Here is a 21928-nt window from a genome sequence, read left to right as displayed (position 1 = left end):
AAGTGGCCCATATACCTTCTGGAGCTGGTTTATGCTTATAATGGCACCTGGCTGTCATTCACAGGATGTTCACCACACTGCCTGTTTTTTTTGGATGAGAATCAGCTCTTACTGTGAACCAGCTCATCCAGCATGGAAATGGCCAGGTTAGTGACTGGAGTGCTGAGAATCACAAAAGGCAAAACCAGGTATTTCTGGTGATATCCAAGAGGATGGTGAAGAAAAATATTGAAAGTGACAGGGCTGACCTTCCAATCACCTCCAAAAGTGAGTATGAGGGGTTGGAATAAGATACAGGATAGCTGAGACTCTAAACACCACAGACTCATTACGTGGCTGGACCTAGATGACCGCTTGTGTCGTTGACCCAGTTGCTGGCAGCAGTGTCAGAAAATGGTTCAGAGAGGGGAGTTTACTTGAGGCCAGATGTCTTATGGATGATGTAGGGCACTTCTCAGTAGTATTGTGAACCTGAGATATCAATGCACAATGGATCAAATAAAATATTGTTGAATAGTGTTGAGTAACTCTGGAGTGACCAGTATGTTGTGTGCATCCAGTGTGGTGTGGCCTACTCCCACCCTGGAAAATAGGGACCCTGCTGCCAAGCAGAAACTGAAGCAACAAGATCCACCAAAGATTTGGCTTCTGGAGACCTGACTGACCTAGACCCAAGGAAGGGTGACCCACCTCAAAGTTTGAATATTTTGGAAGGGGCTGAGAAAGTTCTCTGGAGCAAATGCTAGAAACCATCACAACCCTTAACACTTACTCAGATTGGTGATGCAAGAAAAATATGCTGACACTAATGTGTATCTGAACATTCTAGCCATCATGGCACAGTTAAATCTGCTAATCACAAAACTGTTCAAGAAATGATCAATGCGTGGAAGTTTGTAGTTGCCAGGAGGTCAAGTCTAAAACAGGGAAGGGTGCAATGGGACCTCCAGCAACAATGAAAGAGCATTGATCAGGGCAGAGAGAGCAGTCAAACTGACCATTCCTGGTGGAAGGGGTACCTGTGGTTGAGGGGAAGAGTCCTTGGGGAGAGAAGGATCCAGTCAAAGGATTTCCTGTACTGGATGTAAACCTCAATCTGTAATTCTATCTAAATATTGTATCTTCCTTATTTGTTTATTGTATACCAACACACACAGTTTATGTTGAACATTCCCCTCCCAGCAATTTGTTTGTATTGCTGTGGAGACTTCCAGTTTAAAATCTCTCCAGTCCTATTTCTAATGTGAAAAACATCACGAAAAGAATGTCAATGCAGGGTACAAGCTAACTGTCAAATTTATTTTTGCAAACATGTCCAAAGCAAAGACAGCGTTCAGAAAACTTTGCAACTGAAATTGGATTTCCAGTGTATTTGATGGATAATTTTACTTAATTTTACATGGTAATCAATTGTTTTATTAGTTGTTTTAGACAATAGTAGGAAAGTTATACATACATAGAAAATGAAACCAGTTGCCCATCTATTTTAATGACACCACACACCCTGAACCCATGTGCAGTTCTGAAACTTTCCACGCTAATCACTTTCCATATTTGCCCTTCTACAACAAAAGGGCAAAATTTCATGGAAGTTTACAAAAGGGGAAAATTGCTCGAGATTTTAAATGGAGTAATACATACATTTTCCTGGCCTACCATGTGCCACATACAGAAGGGTTTCAAAACTGAGTAGCCTGCCAATATTGAAATGATTAATCAGTGTTTTACAGGCAATTCTTAAAGTATTTCTCAGTTTTGCACTATCTGTGTACACTTATTATCATAAAATATCTTCTCACAAATATTTCCCAGAAATTGACAGTGGAATTCTTTTTGAATTTTAGCAATTGATGAAAATTAAAACTGATTTGCATTGTTTGGCAGTGTTATTTAAAAAAAAACCTTATTTTAAAATGTCATGGCTGCCCTTTTAGAAGACACTGCAACCTCCAGTATAGTGTTCTTATCCATTTTCTGACTCAAAATCCGTTGTGGCCATCAAGCCCAGATATTCAAGTGGACTTTCAGGAAGTTCATCTTCTTCCTCCGAAAGCAGCTTGAGTAGCCAGAATCAGAAGACAAAGACTCGTGCATAAGACATTCTATTGAAAATTAATTTCTTCATGCCAACAAGGCAGGTAAAGATGCTTTACAGACGCCCTTGCTATTGCTTATTTAGTGGGAACCGTAGTCAACAGCAACTTCCAACTCTCTTCATTTCATAACATTGTTGTACTTTAAGTGAAATTTAGGTGTTAAATCAAAAACAAAGAAATGTTATTTGACCATTTTCAAAATAATGGATAACAAAGTGTGAATCTGGATGAACACAACAGGCCAAGCAGCATCTAAGGAGCATAAAAGCTGACGTTTCGGGTCTAGACGGGATTGGGAAGGGAGAAAGCATGTATGTGGATTGAAACCTCAAGTTGAAAAGATATCCTCCCTTTATTCAATCAATTGTTTGATGCAACATGAATTAGCAATCCGAGAATGGACATAATATCCCTATGCTTTTAAAACTGAGTCTGAAACATGTTATATTAAATTTGGTCTATTGTGAAAATATTCAACATGACCCTCATCCCTGGTGTTGAAATAATTTGTCAATATGTGTGTTTTTACATAAACTGATTTTCCCCCATTAGTGACAGTTGCATGTATGTTGATACATCAAGGATGTAACAAGGTTGCAATTGCGGTAATTAAGTGAAATTGTGATATGATCCTCAGTGTTGTATGGATGCAGACTAGGCATCTGTTTGTAATATATTGATATTACTAATGGTAAACCATTTAATTCTGTAAAAACTTGTTCAACTACAAGTCATTAATCAAGAGCCCGTTTTTTTAGATGGAATGAAAGAGATTCCCTAGAGTCATAATGAGAATTTGTTTGCTCTGAGAGAGTTTTATGAACAGACAGAAAAAAATACTGAAAGGTATTAATTTGGTTTCAGTTCAAAGGATCAGGTTTTCTTTTTGCTTCAGGGAAAAAAAGCCATAGCTTGGAAAAGTCTTTTCGCTTCAGTTTACAGCCGTTCTGGTTAAAGTTCAATGTGCATATGAAACCATTTCTTGTAGAGAAATGAGTTAGATTAGAAAAGTTAGGAAATAGATTTAATTCCGTGTAATTATTTTAATTTGAAATTCCCAAACCAGAAATATTTGGTTAAAATTCTGAAGGGGTATCTGAAGCTGAGAAAGTATTAGCTTAATTGTGAGAGTTACTTGCTGGGTTATTTGCAGCAAAATTCCTAGCCTTTGACCTCTTGCAGCTGTTATGTTATTAGAACTGTTTAATGGTGCCCTCAATGACCTGCTTCCACACTGTAGGGATTCTATGATTCTTATCTTTGTTTTCAAATCTCTCCAAAGCCTTGCCCCTCCTTATCCCTCCAAAATTCGTGTGAAATGTCTGTTCTTCTAACAGTGGGTACTCGTGCATCCTAATTTTAATTATTTAACTGGTTGACCAGGCCTTCAGCTGGTTTTGTCCAGAATAATTACCTTACATATGCCTCTCCAACATTATTCCAAACCTATCTCTTGGTTAATTTTTTACTTATCTGACCTAATGTATCCTGTGTGCTGGAGGTGTACTGTAAAACAAAGTATGATGTGATTAGAAGGGGATCAAAGTTTACAGGGAGGAGGTAGGAAATGGTGCAAAGAGACACGTTGCTCATAATCAAATGGTTGAGCAGATTTGATGGGCCAAAAAGCCTAATTCTAATCCTATATCTTTTATGGTCTTATGACACTGTTAGGAGTTTTGAGACACTTGACTAAGATTTAAATGGCAATGTAAGCAGAAATCGTTACTGTTGACATTTTGGTGGTTTATAATATTTGTTTATATTGATTTTAATTGAAAATTATGTTGTAGATGAAACTACAGAATTTTCCACAATGTGACTAGTAAAATTGTGCTTGCACATAAATGTGGGACAATGTAATACAGAGGATTGGAAAGCAATTTAACAACATATTTGGCTAGACTTAGAGAATATTCAAAAGAAAGCTGTGGTGTGCAGAAAGGTGGCGGCTCTAACAGGCTAACTATTCATCCAGACTGTTTTCTTTCCAATGATCTTTGAGACTGAAGCTCACACTGATGAATATTTAAGTGACATCGAGGCCAAAAATATCAGCAAAATTAGGAAAATGTGTAGAGTTATGCAAATTGCAATATGGCAAAAATGCTGTGGCCAAACTGGCCTATTCTTGTGGAGGAACTGATGAATGACCATATTACAGAAATGAATGGCTTTTTGTACAGTTGACCATGGGAGTGTTATCAATACGTCATTATCTGGATTTGAGTTGCACTTTCATGTACAAGTTCGTAAACATATGCCTTTGCATACATGGTTAAATATTTATCATCTGAATTTATAGTTCGTATAGCATTGAGTGGAGACAAGAATTGTTGGTTGATAGTTTTTGATAATGATACAGAGAAATAAAAGGTGGCATTGAGCTGTGTACTTTTTTTTTGTAATGAAGGATCATGCCACTGAGAACTCAGTAGGGACAGATCTTTGATGGATCCTATGAGGGTTTAAAAAAAACACTGCTCTGCAGTTAGGAAGAGAATGTGGACTATTGCTCCATGTGTTTGTGTTCAGTGCTCCAGCTATCTTGGCTGTCTTAGTTGTAAATGCTGTTTTTTTTGCTCCATTGTTGATTTTTCAGGATCACTGAAGTTACTCCAAGAATATTGTTAAAGGATGCATTGTAAAGTCTGTTGAGCTGCATGCAAAGAATTGAAACAGGATGTTTAGCATGAAAATACATTTGAAGTCTAGTTTTCTTGGAAGGTGAAAAGACAATCATTCTATTATGGGTATCCAAAGCAAATGTTTGTAGGCAAGTTAATATTCATTAAAGGTATTGGCAGGTATTTATATTACCTGTTGATGACCTGTTCTCATTGTGAAGAAAGTTTATCTAAATTTCTATACTTTCCTTATATTAATTCTTTTTCCATTTATTAAGGGAGAGGATATGTGATCAGTTGCCGTCCTTTCTGTGGCAGGGTGAATAACTATTTTTGGTGCATATTTTAGGCTGCTTCCACATGCTCCAATATACCCATGTGTCCCTAAGTTTCAACTAGATTCCAGACTGAATAATACCTTGTCCTGTAACAAATTGATGTTATAGATTTACATATTGCTTTACAAACAAAGCCTTATTGCCAGGACTAAAGCCTGTAGTGCGTTTCATTTTCACATTATTCATACAGGACCAATTTGTTCCTATACTGTTTGAGGATCTTCAACATTGTCTTCCTTTTGCATTTACAGACAGTAGGAGTAGCTCACCACTCCCCAAGTATGCTTCATCACCCAAACCAAACAACAGTTACATGTTCAAACGAGAACCTCCAGAGGGATGTGAAAAGGTGAAGGTCTTTGAGGAAATGATGTAAGTAATTATTCCTTTAATTCTTGTGTTCTTACTTTTAGAAAAGATCTGAACACACTGCAGTATTGGGGAATTATTTATTTAATCATTGCATTTTGAGAATTTTGAAACTGAGACTAAAACATCCATTTACAAACTGTGGAGACAAACTGAAACATTATGTTGAGGTTGTACAGGACATTGGTGAGGCCTGTTCAGGAGTACTGTATCCAGTTCTGGTCACCCCCTTATAGGAAGGATATTATTGAGCTAGATAGAGTTCAGAAGAGATTTACTACGATGTTGCTGGGAATGGAGGGTTTGAGTTATAAGGGGAGCCTGGATAGGCTGAGACTTTTTTCACTAGAGCATAAGTGATTGAGAGGTGACCTTTATAGAGCTTTTTAAAATAATGAAAGGTATAGCTAAAGTGAACGGCAGGTGTCTTTTCCAGATGGCAGGGTATTTCAGGACTAGGGGGTATATTTTTAAGGTGAGAAGAGAAAGATTTAAAAAAGGTATGGTGGCAGCTTTTCTATACAGTGTGGTTCACGTGTGGAATGAACTGCCAGCGCAAGTGGTGGATCTAGGTACAGTTACAACATTTCAAAGACATTTGGATAAGTACATGAATAGGAAAGATTGAAGGGATATGGACCAGATGCAGGCAAGTGGGCCTAGTTTAGTTTAGGATTGTGCTTGGCATGGACTGGTTGGACTGACGAGTCTGTGAGCCTATGTGCTTTTTATGGAGCTGTTTTCTTATCAGCAATGTACTAGTTCAAATTCTTTATTTGATGTGCAGATTTTGGAAAATTTGGTCACAGCAAAAGCATAAATGCCTGCTGATTCTTTACAGTTTCTTAGCCGTAAATATGATACTAGCTTCACTAGGTTGCTAATGTATCGATATTCTTTCATACACACTAGAGAACCGCAACTGGGCTCATGCAAAATATTCTTTGCACAAAGGAATGGCGATTCCATTTCCAATAAGAGGTCAGATCTTCACAGCATTTTTAGAATCACTAAATTGTCACAGCATAAGAGGAGGTTATTTGGCTCATTATGTTTTGCTACTCTCCATTGGAGCAATTTGCCTCCTACCACCCCCATGGCTTCTCCCCATCATGCTGCATGTTATTTCTTTTCAGATTGTGATGCATATCCCTCTTGAATGTCATAAAAACAGGACCCAAATTCTTCAACTTATTGATCTGAGATAAGGTTTCCCTCATCCCGGGTACAATTCTCCAGAATCTTATCTGCATTCTCTGTACTACCTCCACAATTTACCTAAAACACGGTGCCCACAACTGAAACTAGATCCCCACATGAGGCCGAACTAATGTTTTATACAAGAACAACACAACTTCACATTTTTACACTCTGCCCCATTTAAAGAAACTTTAGGTACTGTATGGTTTATTAACAAGTTGTCTGCTACCTTCAATGATTCTTACATACATACATCTTCTGCTCCCATACCCCTCTTAGAATTTCACCCTTTTTTCTCGATTGTCTCTTTGCATTCTTCCCACCAAAATAGATAATTTCATGCTTTTTTGCATTAAATTTCATGTACCAATTGATATCACATTGTGTTAACTTATCAACATCCTTCTGAAAGTTTATATTATTTTCCTCAGTTTCACAATTGTTCAGTTTTGTATCTTCTGCAAATTGTATAATTGTCCTGTGTGCACCCGGAAGTGCGAGGGTTCTAATACTGATCTCTGAGGAACTGTACTACAAACCTTTCTCCAATTTGTAAAGATCAATTACTACTACTTTGTTTTCTATCTCTCTGCCAGTTTCATATCCATGTTCCTATTTATCCCTTCTTCCTGGATCCATAACTTTGTCCACAAGTCTGTTGTGTGATACTTTCAAGTGCCGCCTGAAGGTCCGTGTTTAGTATCCTTGTTACCTCATCAGAAAAACTCCAGGAAGTTATGAATATGATTTGCCCCTACAAATCTGTTCTTGATTTCCTTAATCAACCTGTGTTTGACAAAGTGGCTGTCATTTCTGGAAGCATCCCCAACACCTAAATTAATTTGTTTGGCCTTTTCCTTTTTCTTTTTACATTTCATCAAGGGTTGTGATGGAAACATCATTACTCAATAGCACAAGCATATATTCATGAACTGCATTGGTATCTGAGGCTTCTATTAAATCATGAACAAACATCCCAACTTCTGATCTTACAATGCAGGAAAAGTTATTGATGAAGGAATTAAATATGGTTGGGTCAAGGGCACTACACTGAGGAGTTCCAGCAAAGATGTCCTGGAGCTGAGATAACTGACCACCAATAACCTCAACCATCTGCCTGTGTGCTGGATATGTCTCCAACCAGTGGAGAGTTTTCCCCCAATTCCATTTGAGGGACATTTTGTTAAGGCTCCTTGAGGTTTTGTTGGTCAATGCTGCCTTGAAAAAAGTGACAGTCATGCTCCCCTCACCTCTTTTTTGCCCATACTTGAATCAAGGAAATAACGAGGTCAGGAGCCAAGTGTCCCTTGTGAACACAAACTGAGCATAAGTGAGGAGGTTTTTCTTCTGCAAGTGCCACTTGATAGCACCATTGAAGAACCTTTCTTTCATGTTGCTAATGATTCGGAATAGACTGATGGAGCGGTAATTGGCCATGTTGGATTTGTCTTGCTCCTTGTGTACTTGACATGCCTGGGAAATTTTACACATTGTTGGGTAGATACCAGTGTCGTAGCTGTACTGTAACTGCTTGGCCACAGGAGCGACTAGCTCTGGAGCATAAGTCTTCAGTACTATTGCGTGAGTTTTGTCAGGGCCAGTAGCCTTCAGCCTTTGTCCAGTGCCGTTCAGCTTTCTCTTGATATCCTTTGAAGTGAATTGATGTGGTTGAAGACTAACATCTGTGATGCAGAGGAAGTTGAAAGAGGCCAAGATGGATCATTCGTTTGGGAATTTGTGCAGGCTCAGATGAAAAAAAAATCTCAAACACAAAATACTCACTCTCAGTTTCTCTTTCCATGGTTGTTGCCCTGCCTGCTGAGTTTCTCGAGCATTTTCTGTTTAGTTTCAGATGTCTAGATTCCAAAGTATTTTCCATTTATCTGGAACAGATGATCTGGGTTCAACACCCACCTGTATCGTGATACATCCAAACAGGCATTTAAAGTATGGCATGGTGGTGGAGGGGAAAGAATGAACTTCTAATCCATTGTACTTTCCATACATGAGTTCAGATCCCACTCTGGTCTGAGATATACAGATTTTTAATCAGTACAGGAATCAAGACTTATGGGAAAAGGCAGAAAACTGAAATTGAAGGTTACCAGACCAGCTGTAATCTCATTGAATGATGGAAGACTCAATGAATACTGCACTTCTGTTCCTACATCTTATGGTCTATGGTATCTGTACTAGAATAAGGTATTATTTTGCAAATTTCTGTGACAATAAGTTTCCTTTTTACAAATATACACTGGATGAATGGCTGGAACTTCTTTGTGTCCATTGAATGTGCACAATGCTATCTAGAACAACATTTATTGACCCTCTGTAATTTCCAACATTGCTATAAGTTTGGAATCACATGTAGGCCAATCCAGACAAGGATGGCGAATTTCCTTCCCTAAAGGACCTTAGCGAACCAAATGGGTTCACAATTAGAGTAGCAGGCACATACTTTGATCCCAGTATTTCTGGACTTCAGAGAAGGTGTACTTGGGAAGACGATGGCAGAGGTGCTGGAGGGTTGGTGTTTGGTTTGGCGGGAATATGTACACACAGAAATTTTGAGTTTAATTAGTGCTTCACTATCTTTATCTTTTTCTTTAATTACATTCCCTGTCTGTTAACTAGTCGTCGAGAAGCTGCTTAACTGCTATGCAGGATGACGAAGACAAAGCAAACAGAAAATATCATGGCTCAACCGAGCGAGGCAATGAGGCTCACAATTTGCTTGAGATTTGCTTGAGGCTGAATGGGACTTACTGCTCCCCTGAGCCACAAAGAGCTAAGTAAGAGTTTTTAAAGATGGAGGAGGCCCTATGATTCATTGTGTGTGTGCCAGTCATCAAATATTCATCTATTCTAAACCCATATTCCAGCACTGGCTCTGTAGCCTTGTGTGCTCTGATGTTTCATGTGCTGATAGTGTTTTGACGGTACCTGTCTCTGCCGCCCCTTCAAGCATTGAGTTCTAAATACCCACAATCCTCTAGGTGAAAACATTCTTCCCTCAAATGCTGTCCAAACCTCCTCCTTGCCTTAAAACTGTCCTGGATATTATGCCCCTCCACCGAGAGACAATGTTTCTCCGTATCTACCCTGACTGTGCCCCTCATAAATTTATGCGCTATCAGTTTCTCCTGCTCCACTTTCTCTTTGCCAAGAAAAACCATCCCAGCTTATCTAATCTCTCTTCATAACTGAATCGCTCCAGTCCATGCAATATCATGGTGAATCTCTTCTGCACTCTCTCCAGTGCAATCACATCCTCCTGTAGTGAGGTGACCGGAACTGCACACAGTGCTCCAGCTGGACTCTAAGAATGTTACACACAGTTCCATAATAACCTCCCAGCTCCTGTATTAGGTGCCTTAACTGGTAAAGGCAGGTATTCCAGTGCTGTGAAAGGTCTTGATTTGCTGTCTTTGTTCAGCTGCTAGGTTTCCTGGATATGAAAAACCTAACTGGATACTTGAATTTAAATCAAGCTTTCCAATGTACTGTAGAAGCTGGATTTAAATATTATAATCAAGTATTGTACCTTGCCAGGACAGGAGACAGGTATGTCACCACACACCCAGCACTGTAGCAAAAAATTATCAGGCTGAATGCAGCAGGTGGTTAATATCAGCACCTTTTATACATATTGTATTTGTATGTGCCACTTGAAGTGCAGGTCCTATTACCTTACAGCAGAGAAGATTCGGGACATTTTGGTGCAGATTTTAAAATGATGACAGATCGGCTCAAAACAAAAGACTTATTTGGTTGAACGGTCAATAATGAGGTCTCGCAAACTGAATATTGGAATTGAAGCTGACCATAGAGAAATTTTTCTCTGAAATAGATTCTTGCAACATGTCACAGAAAGAAAGAAACTGGACCACAAACAATTGTACATCTTTATTGAGAGCAAGTAGATTAACTGCTTGAAGCAAGCAGAATACAAGACAGTGGGCTTTGAGGATTATTTTGGCATGAGTTTGATGCCATTTCAATAAACTTCCTGGCCTGTTAAAAATGCCATTCATTCTGATGGTGGTATTTCAAAATTGAGAAAAATTACCGCACTGAATACTGCGCATATTACATTATAAACGTTGATTTTCACAAGAAGAGTAGATAAATTGCCCCCAAAGTTATCACATTTACTTTTTAAAATTCTTGTATGTGTTTTGTGCATCATTCACAAAATCAGTTTTTGCTGTTCACCCCGGTTGAACTGATTGGCTCTCTAGGCCATTTCGGAAGACATTTGAGATTCATTCTCATTGCTGAGGGTCTGGAGGTCAGATGCCAGTTAAGGATGAGATTACCTTCCCTAAAGGATATTAGGGAACCAGCTGGGTTTTTAACAACAGTTGACTGGTTACATTTGTTGCCATTAGACTAGATTTTAATTCCAGATTTCATTCAGTATCTGCCATGATGGGATTTGAACCAGTTGTCCCCAAACCATTAAGCTGGGTCTCTTAAAATGGATTATCAGTCCAGTGACATTACCACGTCACTATTTAGAAATATGACACCCTTAATAGCAATAGCACATAATAGACTCCAATAAGACACAATTTGTAGTTGTAATGTTGAAGGATAAGTAACATTTGCCCTAGAATATTCTTTTCAAAAGTCGCAAAATCACAGTCATTTACATATCATGTGACCTACTAATGAATATCCATTATTTATGCACACTGTTGTGCTGTAGAGGACAAGAGAAGACCCAGTGTACCTCAAAACACAGAACAAGTATTCAAAAGTTAAAGTGGATGGAAAATCTTGGAAGCAGAGAGGCTTAAGGAGAGAATTGAGACACTGGTGCAATGGTGGCTAAAGGAACAACTGCCAATGGCTGAGGGTAGGAAGGAGAGAATACACAAGGGATCAGAGTCAGAGGAGTAAAGAGTTGACATGGGGCAGAGGTTCAGGGTTTAAAGGGCTTAAGGAGATCACACCAAAAGTCAGGGCTTAAAGCCAATCTTGCGTTGTCTCCCAGCATCTCAGGTTTAAGGCCACAGAAAAACATTGACAAGCAAATGGCACCTAGTATGGTATGGCAAAAAAAATTTTGAACAAATTCATTTATGAAAGGTGATGGCCACTGAAATTTCCTTGGAGTATTCATCGCTGGAAGTGGCAAAGGCACTTATGAGAGTTTTATGCATGTATACATTTAGCTAATAACAAGGTGATGTTGCAGATTTAATCTAGGTGATCCTGCTGATGGAGGGAATTTGGGGTCCAAAACACAATTCAAGTAGCAAAACAAGCCTGCAACATAGTAAATACTTTGATATTGATTGATATTGGAGCAGGGACTAAATTGATATGAGTAAGTGGAATTCATGAAGAGAGAATGTTATTATGTTTAGCTGGATGAAATTTGAACTCATAATTCTAAGACACTTAAGCATGCATGTGCATAACTGCATAAAGCTATCTTAGAACCTCTAAACAGCTGGACTTTAGGGTTGACAAGCTTTGTGAAAGATTAATACTCATTATCAAATGTCACAAAATATTAAAATTTACAAATTCATAACAATGCAACATTGTACAGGTTTTCTTATAGAAAGCTGAAGCTTTGATGTCAGAGCATTTCGCTGTGATTTCTTGTTGCGTTTATGCTAAGATTTTTCTTCTTTTAAAAAACAAATCACCCAATTAGATATTTTGAGGTACAATGAATTCATTTCATTCGTACTGCCTTTGCTCCCATTTGATGTTAAAAAGACCAGACACCTCAGAACAATAATAGATATTTGTTTGAGTCACCTAATTTTAGATATAAATCTCTTTCACGATCTCATGTTCTAAAAACCAAAATAAAATGGGATTTTAAAGTAGAATGCTTGATTGTAAATAATCAGTGAATCAGGAACTTTTCAAATTACATCTGATTATTAGAAAATTCATATTTCATGTAAAAGCTGGATCCAGCAGGAAACTAGAAAAAATGAAATCCACACCTTCAAAGAGGGTTGCCAAGTGTAATGATTTCAGTGTAAGGTACATTTAATCATTGTAAAAAATTATTCTAGCGTGTTTATTTTATGTACATTGGATTTGATTATTAGTCCAAGAGAAGCTTAATTCCTGACTTGTGGTGCTGTGGATGAAATGAGGTTATCAAAAGTATGATGCACAAACCACCTCAATTTCTTCATATTACTTGCGGTTTAATGCATTCTTCTGGTATGTTGTCATTAATAGATGAATGAACATTTTCAGGATTTCTAGTGGTATTAGCAAGCTAAAAACCAAACTCATTATTACATTTCTGTACCTTTTTACAAGAGGTACAGTTTAACAGAAAATCCAGCTCTTGTTTTATTGAGGTAAGTTGGAGATGTAAATTTACCTTTTAATTATTGTTCTGGTCGTGATGTTATTTGAGGTCTGCTTGAATATCAATGGCACCGAAGAAAAAAGAAGGCTGTTTCACTGAAATAATTTGAATAAATCCAAAGTAGGACTGTGATTAAGCATTTAACTCTCTAGTGAGAATAATGTACAACTGGGTGAACATCATTTCAATATTTCTGCTGCATTTTCACTGTTCAGTTCTCCAGAAATCAAATGATTCTTTGATGTATAGCAGCCCCATCAGTACACGTAATGGTATCAAGTAATTTCAATTTCAAACAAACAGCTCAGAAACGTGCTTCATGGTTTAGCATGAAGAGTTTTTGATGATTCCATGGGTTCTATATCTTTGTTCCCCCTCAAGGTGATTGTGGAAATTATTTGTCATGGAATTATTTGCTTGAACAGTGTACCATAATTGGTAATTAATGTGGAGGTGTAAAATTATTTCCTATTTAAAATGGAGATGAAGAAGAAGTTCAGTAGTGAGAGTTAATAATCTTTGGAATGATCTACCCTAGAGGAGTGGGGCTGAATCTTAAATGTTTTGAGCCAAGTTTTGATGTGGTTAAACTTCATGGATGGTCTCTCTCTGCAAGGCTGAGGGACATTTATCTCTCTTATTACCCCAAATGCATCATCTTAACAACCCCATGGGATGTCTTGCAATTGATGCATGCCTAATTCTACTTGCCTTAGCCAAAATAACTTGTCACCCACTGAATGTCCCAGGATAGACTAGTGTCTGTGGCACTCGCACCATGTTTAAAAGGCCGTTGTCACCAGGGAATTATTAGCAGTCCAAATTGCCCTTTATCAGTGTAATGGCACAGCAGCCACAAACACATGCATCACACGGCAATAGCTGGCATGCCTGACATTTCCTTGCACATATAGTTACACTTTCTTGCCCTAGTTGCTGTCTGACTACGAGGTCACACATCTTACAGGTCCTTAGCTACATTTCAATCTACTACCACCGTCTTGAAGTCACTGTAGCTTCATATCCAATTGCCACTGTAGTCCAGCATCTTGGGTGCAATGTAGGACAGTCATGTACAGGGAACCATTGAGGAAATTTTGCATATTGGCTTTTATTAAGAGTCATGAAAAGCATATGGAAACAAAACAAGCTGATGCTGCATTTTGCTCTTGTGATACAATTGAAATGTTGCATGATGATCAACAACTATTTTGCAGAATAGGCTGCTGACCCAGCTCTCATTGACTGGAACCAGGTGTCAGTCAGATCATGTCTAACTTGTAATGTCTGATGCCACTGATCTCTGTCATGGACAAAGAAAGCTTGCTCCTCCTCAATGTCCTCATTTGCCTCCTTGAAAGACAGCTTCCTTTCTCTCATTTGCTCAGTATCCAGCACATTTCCTCCATTGCCCCCTCCAATTGTGTGCACACTTCCAAGAAGTGGTACTAGTAATCACAGATCATGTGGACATTACTGAATGGAGCCCCTTTATGCTGATGAGTTCTGTAGTGTTGTGATACAGCCCTCTCTGTGTCACGTGTGCACAGTTGATGGCACCCCTACGCCTGCGGGAGCTCAGCTATATTCCTGAATCCTATTGCCAAAGCTGCTGCATTGACTTAGCTATGGTGGAATAAAATGAACTGGATGGTCTTCAGCTTTCACAGTGGCCTGCTGCAACTCCTGTGCTTTACATTGCAACTGCTCCTCCTGTGTTTGCCTCCTCAGTAAGGCAGCCACTGTGAGCAGTCCCCTGTGGTTGGACCCATGCCTCCTGATAGCAGGAATCTATGTTGGGAAACCTAAGGAATAGAACAGCTTCTTGGCTTGGAGAAGGCTCAGTGCAGACATACCCTGCAGATGCAGGCTACGTACATTCCTCCACACAGTGAGCGAGGTAATGCCCCACTGAGAGCCATATAGCAAGTTCTGATGGCTGTCTGGGATAGCCACTTACTTTGCATAGGTGCTATACCAGCACATAACAAAATATTGGGATTGTTCCATGTACTTTGAAACCTCCTATCTAAGCCCTATATCAACCATTAAAATTATCACTGCATACAGTTAACACTTATAATATTGCTCACAGAGCAAATGAGGGGGAATTGGTTCCATGCCTCATCTACCCCTTGAGTTGCTGTGTGCAGTTTCCACCTCTTTTAAAGTTGAGTGGTAGTAACTTTTGCTTTGTTGAAATCTCTGTGCAATTTGCAAGGGCCAGTAACATGGTGAATGTTGCTATTGACAAGCATTTGAACTCCAGCTCTTTCACATTTTATACATTTCACCTGTAGGAAGATATGTTTGTAAATGAAGTGTGCTGCATTTTGCAAAGTGTTTTTTGGTGCCTTTGTTCCTTTATTGGCCTCCTATCTAGCAGATGTGGATTGTACACTTTTGCCCCATCAAACTGACACTGATTCTGCCCATCCTGAGTGCAGTCCCAGGTTTTTTCCAGTTGCAGATCATTTCTAGCAAACAGCAAGTGATGGGTAGCGAATGCAGCTCACAACAACAGACCATTCCGTCCCAGCTCTGCCCACCCCTGTAGCCTACCATGCCCTCCCATTCTGTATCACACCCCCATTACCTCAAGGTCCTTCCCCCCCCGCCCGCCCCCCCCCCCCCCCCAAACACCCTCCAATGTCTTCACCCTCCCTTCATGCTTCTGCCCCTGTCCCATCACTTAGTTTTGGATACACCCACCTATTTCCCCATCCTATGGCAGCTGCCATAGTCAACCCTTCCATCCAATGTAGGCACCCCAAGCCTAACTGCTTCAGCACCCTGACCGATTTGGATAGCTCCAGATAATGAGTGACCACTCTTATTGCAGCTCCCTAACTGCTGCACTGCGATTTCTGTGACTGCCCATGATGGCCCCACAGGATTGACTGTGTCCTTGACTGACTGCACCAGCATTCCCCCACTGACAGCTGCCTTCTTCACTTGACAGAGGACAACTGCCCACGTCCTTTGAGATAAGGTGAGATGGCTGAAAGATTAGGGCATGTATTTGCTGTTTAAGGCAGCTGGCACATGCTGTAGGTGTCAGATTGATACATTACTGTACCATAACAGCAGGTACCCACCGCCTGGACTGGTCACTAGTGACAAGCTTGACAAAACAGCCTAGCTCCATGTCAGCACTAAAATCATTGTGGCAGAACTGAGACCTATAAGGCTCTAGCAGAGATGTCAACTCACTCAAAGACATGGCACGACAGGGATATTGTGGTCATCTAGGTCGATGCTAACAGAGTGAGTTCTGAGAGCGCAAGCACGTAGCCCTCAGATAAAGCCTGGCCCAATCCGTGAACTGGATACCCGCCCCTGAGTGCAAAGTGCCTTTACACCAGCATTTCAATGCAAGTTGCCAGTACGCCCCAACAAACAGCTTTAAAGTGCCGACACATTCTGCAGCAGTATTTGAAGACATGTCAAAAGGGTTCTGAGAGGCTAATGGTGTCAAATGACAGTGTCTGTGGAAAAGGGTGCATGTGAATGGTGCCCATGGAGCAAGCCCTGAGGGTTGTTGCTGGCTATTTATGATGACAGTCCAGAGGAGCAAGTGGCAAGCTGGAGTCACCAGGTATTTGTTCTGACTTTTATGTTGGGAATTCTCAGCATCTTATTTCCTCATGGTGGCTGGTAGGACAGGAAGCTGCATATTAAGAAGACAAGATGTGATGATAATGAGGCTGATAGCAGCATGCAATAATCTCCTTTGCCTGGTGCAAGAACGTTGTCTCAACATCCGGAAATTAGTTGGAAAATGTGATGTTGAGAAAGGTTTAATTGAACTTCTCAAACAATTCTCCCGGATTCACTCCACAGCTCATGTAATTCAGTGTCCTATAAGAGTCCTCTCAGCCTTTGAATATATTCAATGACTTTGCGTTAGATGGATTTTTGGCCTGCAAGAGACTCAAGGGTATGAGGTAACAGTCAGTGAAGGAGTTGAAGCCATGATCCAGTTGAATATTGCAGCAGGCTGAAAGACCCAAATAGCTATCCCTGCTGCTATCTCTTTTGTCAACAATTGACCTGAAATTTTATTTTAAGTGTTTTGTTAGAAACTGTTATTTACTACGAGTATAGTAATGAATAATAATAAGTAAGGACTGAAAGGTCCCGAGGGTTTCCAGTAACTTAGCAAAAAATTTAGTTTTATTTTTCAACGGTCCCACAATTTGGTACTTTGTTAGCTAACAAAGCTGAAGATGTTTGTTTGTTTGTGTTTTGACATGTGATATAGTCTTCAACTGAAAAGTAACTTCTTTATTTTAGAAAAAAAGTTACAAACCTTTCAAGTGTTATTGCAGAAATATTTAGTCGCTTAGCCGTGAAGAGGTAGGCAGCAGGGCTTGCTTCTACATGCACAGCTTTCTTCCATTGGCTGAGTAGAAACAATTCAAACATACATTTTATTTTTGCTTTTATGAAATCTTGAATTGTCAAATGATTGCTTTCTTTAGATTATACATTAATGACAATTTCTTGCCTTTTAACTTTAAGTTGAACACAATATTGTATCTGATCCTGTCAATTCTTTCAAGAAAAAAAGTAAACTAATCGTTTGGTTAAACAGCTTGTTGCCACTTTCCATTCTGTTACTACATCTCTTTGTGATGTCACATCCATCGAATTGTTTTTAACTTTCACTGCTGTATTTCCTCATAGTATTGGAAACTGCAAGCCTATGATAGGGCACCAAAAAACTTTTATCTGCTTTGAGTTATTAATAACTTTGCTCTCTTCTAGGTCTCGTCCTCCCACCTCCGTCCCTTTGTTTTCTTGTCCGGACAGAAACAAAGTGAACTTCACTCCCAAAGGATCAGCTTTCTTTCCTGTGAGCATCTTGAGCCGACCTCTGTTCCCCACCTCTGATCTGTTACTCAAGAGCTCATCAATCTCTGGCCTCAATCCTAGCGTAGCATCCAGCACTGTGACTGCAGAGCAGTTTCCATCTCAGGTCTCATTCTCACCTTTGTTAGATGACACCAGCACAAGGGACTCTGAGGCCTTGGTTCAGCAGACGTTGTGTCAACAGCAACAGCTCCATGATTCTCAACGTGAAGAACTTTCCTCAGCTCAGAACTTTGTGCTAATCTAGCCCTTGCACCTCCCACTGCTGCCCCTCTGGGTTGGAGCAGGTCTCTGCCGTTATCTAGGAGCAGCCTATATATCTGCATGGAGTAGCAACTGCATTCTGAACAAAGGCTCTTAGAATTTTAGCATATCTTCTACTGTTACACTGGCAGGGATAGATTTCCTTTTTTAGGAAATTTTAGAAGCAGTGATGCTTGTAAAACACGTGCTTTCATATGAGTGTTTTAAGTGCAGACTATGCATTACATGGTAAGTTTGGATGGATTAGTACTGTTGTTCTGTGTTCTGTTCCATCTCCTACAATAACAGAAAAGCTCTCTATATAAAAATGCCTGTCTAAAAGATAGAAAATAGATGGTCGTTATGTCCAATGGTTAAAAAATATTGTTTACAAACAATCCAGGTCATTTAAGTTTATAAATTTCTGTAATACATACAATGCAAAAAAGAAAAATGGCCACAACAGTTGCACAGTGCCCACCCTATGGCCTAGCTTCAGGTACTTCAGTTGAACTCTAAACTCAGGTAATTTGGAATGTATATCCACATAGGATTTTAACGAATTCGTGGCTGAACAGGCTAAGGGGAATTTGGGGTAAGCATCACTCTCTTGCCTTTACGTTTTATACATTAACCTTTCCTCATTACATTCCACTTTCTTTAACTAAAAGTGCATTCTGATCCAGGGAAGACTTGGACGAGTGAATACTAAACAAAAACCAGCATTTCTGTGATGTGTGACATCACTTGTTTTCATGGATGTTCAGTCAAGATTTACATAAACCATTGCTTTGGAATCTATCAAGGTTTTTTGACATTTCAGAAACGAAGATAAAGTGTTTCAGGTGTTGAAGACTGTTAAACTGTTACAAATAGTTGTGTTGAATACTGGGCTGTATCTAAGAAACATTCCATGTTGTAAAAAATCTGAATGATCAAATCTTTAAATTTCGTAATCAGACTCTTCAGGTTCTTGTGTTAGATATGTTCCCTTTTCTGTGTGTGAAGTTTGGAATTGGCAGACAAAGTGAAGTAGTGTTACAAAGACTAAGTTAAATTAATGTTTAGTTTCTCATCATGAATCCACTTTTTATTTTAACAACCTTGCACTTTCTTCCTGTGGCTCCTGCAAGGTGCCCTTTCTTTTGTAAAGAGAGTTTTTTTAAAAGAACGATTACTTAAGTAGTATTTATTTAACTGAAATGTGATAAATTAAGGTCCCGCATGGCTGATTATCACTTTAGGATTCATTTCGATTAATATCTGCTATTATTTAAAAAATATTATACTAGAAAGGATAAAAAAAATTGCTGTTTGTTTGTGGAACAAGAGTTTAGGACTCTGCATTCAACTATGGAAGAAAGTTTGTAGCTGCTGTTGAATTTTACCATTGTGGTTGGTACAAGTGACATAAGGTTAATCTACGAGAACTCAGTGAGAGATACTGATGTATCCAAAATCCCTTATTAATCTTTCATTTGAGAAACTAGATATTAATTTTTACCAAACACTGTAGCAAATCTGTTCTGATTATGATCTTTATAAAGGTTTTAAACCAAATGGGTTAAAATTTAGCTAACTTCAAAAAGAAACATACATTTAAAATATTATTGGTCTTGAAGTGTATCCTACATCTAGATGTAGAAATTTTTTGTCAAATGCATTGTTTAAAAATTGTTTCAAATTTTGTATAGGGTCTTGCTGTTATTTCTAGCCATCGTGCTAAACAGTATTTATGAGTTGCCACACAATGCTTCAAATAATGCGCAGTGTGGCTTTTGTTTTGTATTTTTTTCAGTATATAGTTCTCGTGACTTATTTAAAATAAAATTATAGCGAACAGCATGAATAAAGACTGACAATTTTCTAATCACATATGCTTTTTAATTTCGTTAATCAGCAACAAATCTATGCATACTGTAGACTTAAGGTTGAAGGTTAAGGATTGCAATGACCAGAACAAGTGCTTCATAAAGTAATTTTAAATTGGTGCCCAACTGCAAATTAGCTGAAATCCTTGGTTTACAATGTGACTGTTTGACTAACATACAATTGTGTTCTGCCCATTTTCTCCAATGCAAGAATACAGTGCTTTACAAAGAAAATAGGTAGCGAAATGAATCAGCCATTCGTAACTAAAACATACAGACCAAGAAGGTTTGATGTTGTATCTTACACCTCTTCTAAGCTAGCTCATTTCAATTTGTCAAATGTTGCAATTAGCTGAGTACCTCAGTTTATGGAAAGATGATGGGGCACACGTTTACAACAAATTTTAAGCTGGACATGTGGCCTATTAAAATGCCCTTGGTCATTTATCTGTTTGATTTTACCCTTTCCAATTAAAGTGCCTTTTTCTGGTGAGGCAACTAGACTAGACGCTAAAGTCATACATTATTAAAATGTTAATTGGTTCTGATGACAATGTCAGGCACTGACTGCTGTTTTCTTTAAACTGACTCCGAAACCATGATCAGTATTAGGTCAATGGAGTGCTTTAGGATCTTCTTCTCTCATGAAGTCAAATAAATATAAGTTGCTTTCATATAATAAACACATTATATGTAAAGGTATATAACAAAATTATACAAACAATAGATGGACAATTAATCCCCTTAAAATAAAAATCAAATGAACATTCAGCAAGATTGGATAAAACAGGTTTTGATCTTCAATCTTGTATTTGGCCCTTCAAACTCCCAGGTAAAATTTGTGTTAATAATGTATGTTTGATTCAATTGAGGGATTGTTTAACTGGATTTTATTGCATCATAAATTCAAATTTTGATAGAATAGCTACATAATGACAGTTTCTAAACATTATTTTTTTAAAAATGCAAATGTTTTTATTCCCTAAGCCCACAAATGCCTTACAGTACAGAAAAGCTAGGTATTGCTTGTTCTAACTTTACACAGAGTAAACTGTATACACCCACTGTTTCTCCTTTTTATTCACTTTAAATAAGGTCCTTGCAACAATGACCTGCATTTAAAAAGTGTCTTTTACAGGGTAAAACTGTGCTTCACAGACATGTTGTCACACAAATGTGGCACTCAGCCACTAAGACAAATGGTTAAAAACTTTGGTTGAAGAAGCAGGCTTTACACAGCACCTTAAAGAAGAATAGAAAGAGAGGGAAAGGTTTATGGTGGTCTTGAGAGGTAATGTTGATTTTAATGAGCATTTAAGAGGAGAGAATGTCAAAGAGCAAATCCCACAAGGGGACTCTAGACTGAAGAAAATTGAGGAAGCACAAGAATCAAAAGTGGTGTTTTGCAATCCTGTCAGAAGTTCTACAGCTCGTGAAAGTTGGTGATAGGGAGGGGAGACACAGGAAATTTGGGTGTGAGGATGAAAATTAGAGTGCCTGAACTGGGCACCAATGTAAGTGAGTAAGTGGAATTTGATCAAAGTTAGAATACAAATGACCAGAGGTTTGAATAAGTTGAAGGTTGACAGCAGAAGATATGGAGGTCATTCGGGACAACTTTATATTAATTAAATGCAGCCTTGAATGAGGTAGTGTGGGGTTAGGAAGCTGGAAAGTAGTAAATAGTACTTGAGATGAAAGAATATTGATTTACAAAAGATTAGAACTATCGCAGTAGATGTTCAGGTGAACATAGAAGAAAGTTATTTTATATTCATTTCAAGAGTAGTTTATAGTCTTTCATTTAATTATGGCTTTTATAAAAATATTATATGTAATATTTCTTTGTATCAATAAATCTAGACCGTGATAAAATCTTTTGAGAAAGCAGTGATTTACCTTAATGTTGAGATTCTCAACTGAGGATTCCTGAGCACCTAGAAGTTTCAAAGCGGTG

The 21928-nt window shown here is 38.6% G+C and overlaps 1 protein-coding gene across 3 annotated transcripts in view; it reads left to right on the top strand.

Moving 5' to 3' along the window:
* The window catches only part of glcci1a (glucocorticoid induced 1a), a 208646-nt gene extending 188692 nt beyond the window's left edge, over positions 1 to 19954 (top strand). For all 3 annotated transcript variants that reach the window (XM_048562369.2, XM_048562362.2, XM_048562355.2), the window contains 2 exons: positions 5313 to 5433; positions 17753 to 19954. In XM_048562369.2, coding sequence (XP_048418326.2) covers positions 5313 to 5433; positions 17753 to 18104 — 473 coding nt within the window. In that variant the 3' untranslated portion in view covers positions 18105 to 19954. The remainder of the gene's footprint in view (positions 1 to 5312; positions 5434 to 17752) is intronic.
* Positions 19955 to 21928: the final 1974 nt, after the last annotated feature.

The sequence above is a fragment of the Stegostoma tigrinum genome, chromosome 2 (assembly GCF_030684315.1).
Source record: "Stegostoma tigrinum isolate sSteTig4 chromosome 2, sSteTig4.hap1, whole genome shotgun sequence".
NCBI lineage: Eukaryota > Metazoa > Chordata > Chondrichthyes > Orectolobiformes > Stegostomatidae > Stegostoma > Stegostoma tigrinum.
The sequence above is the reverse complement of the archived record's forward strand: the minus strand, read 5'-3'. Positions and strand labels throughout refer to the sequence as shown.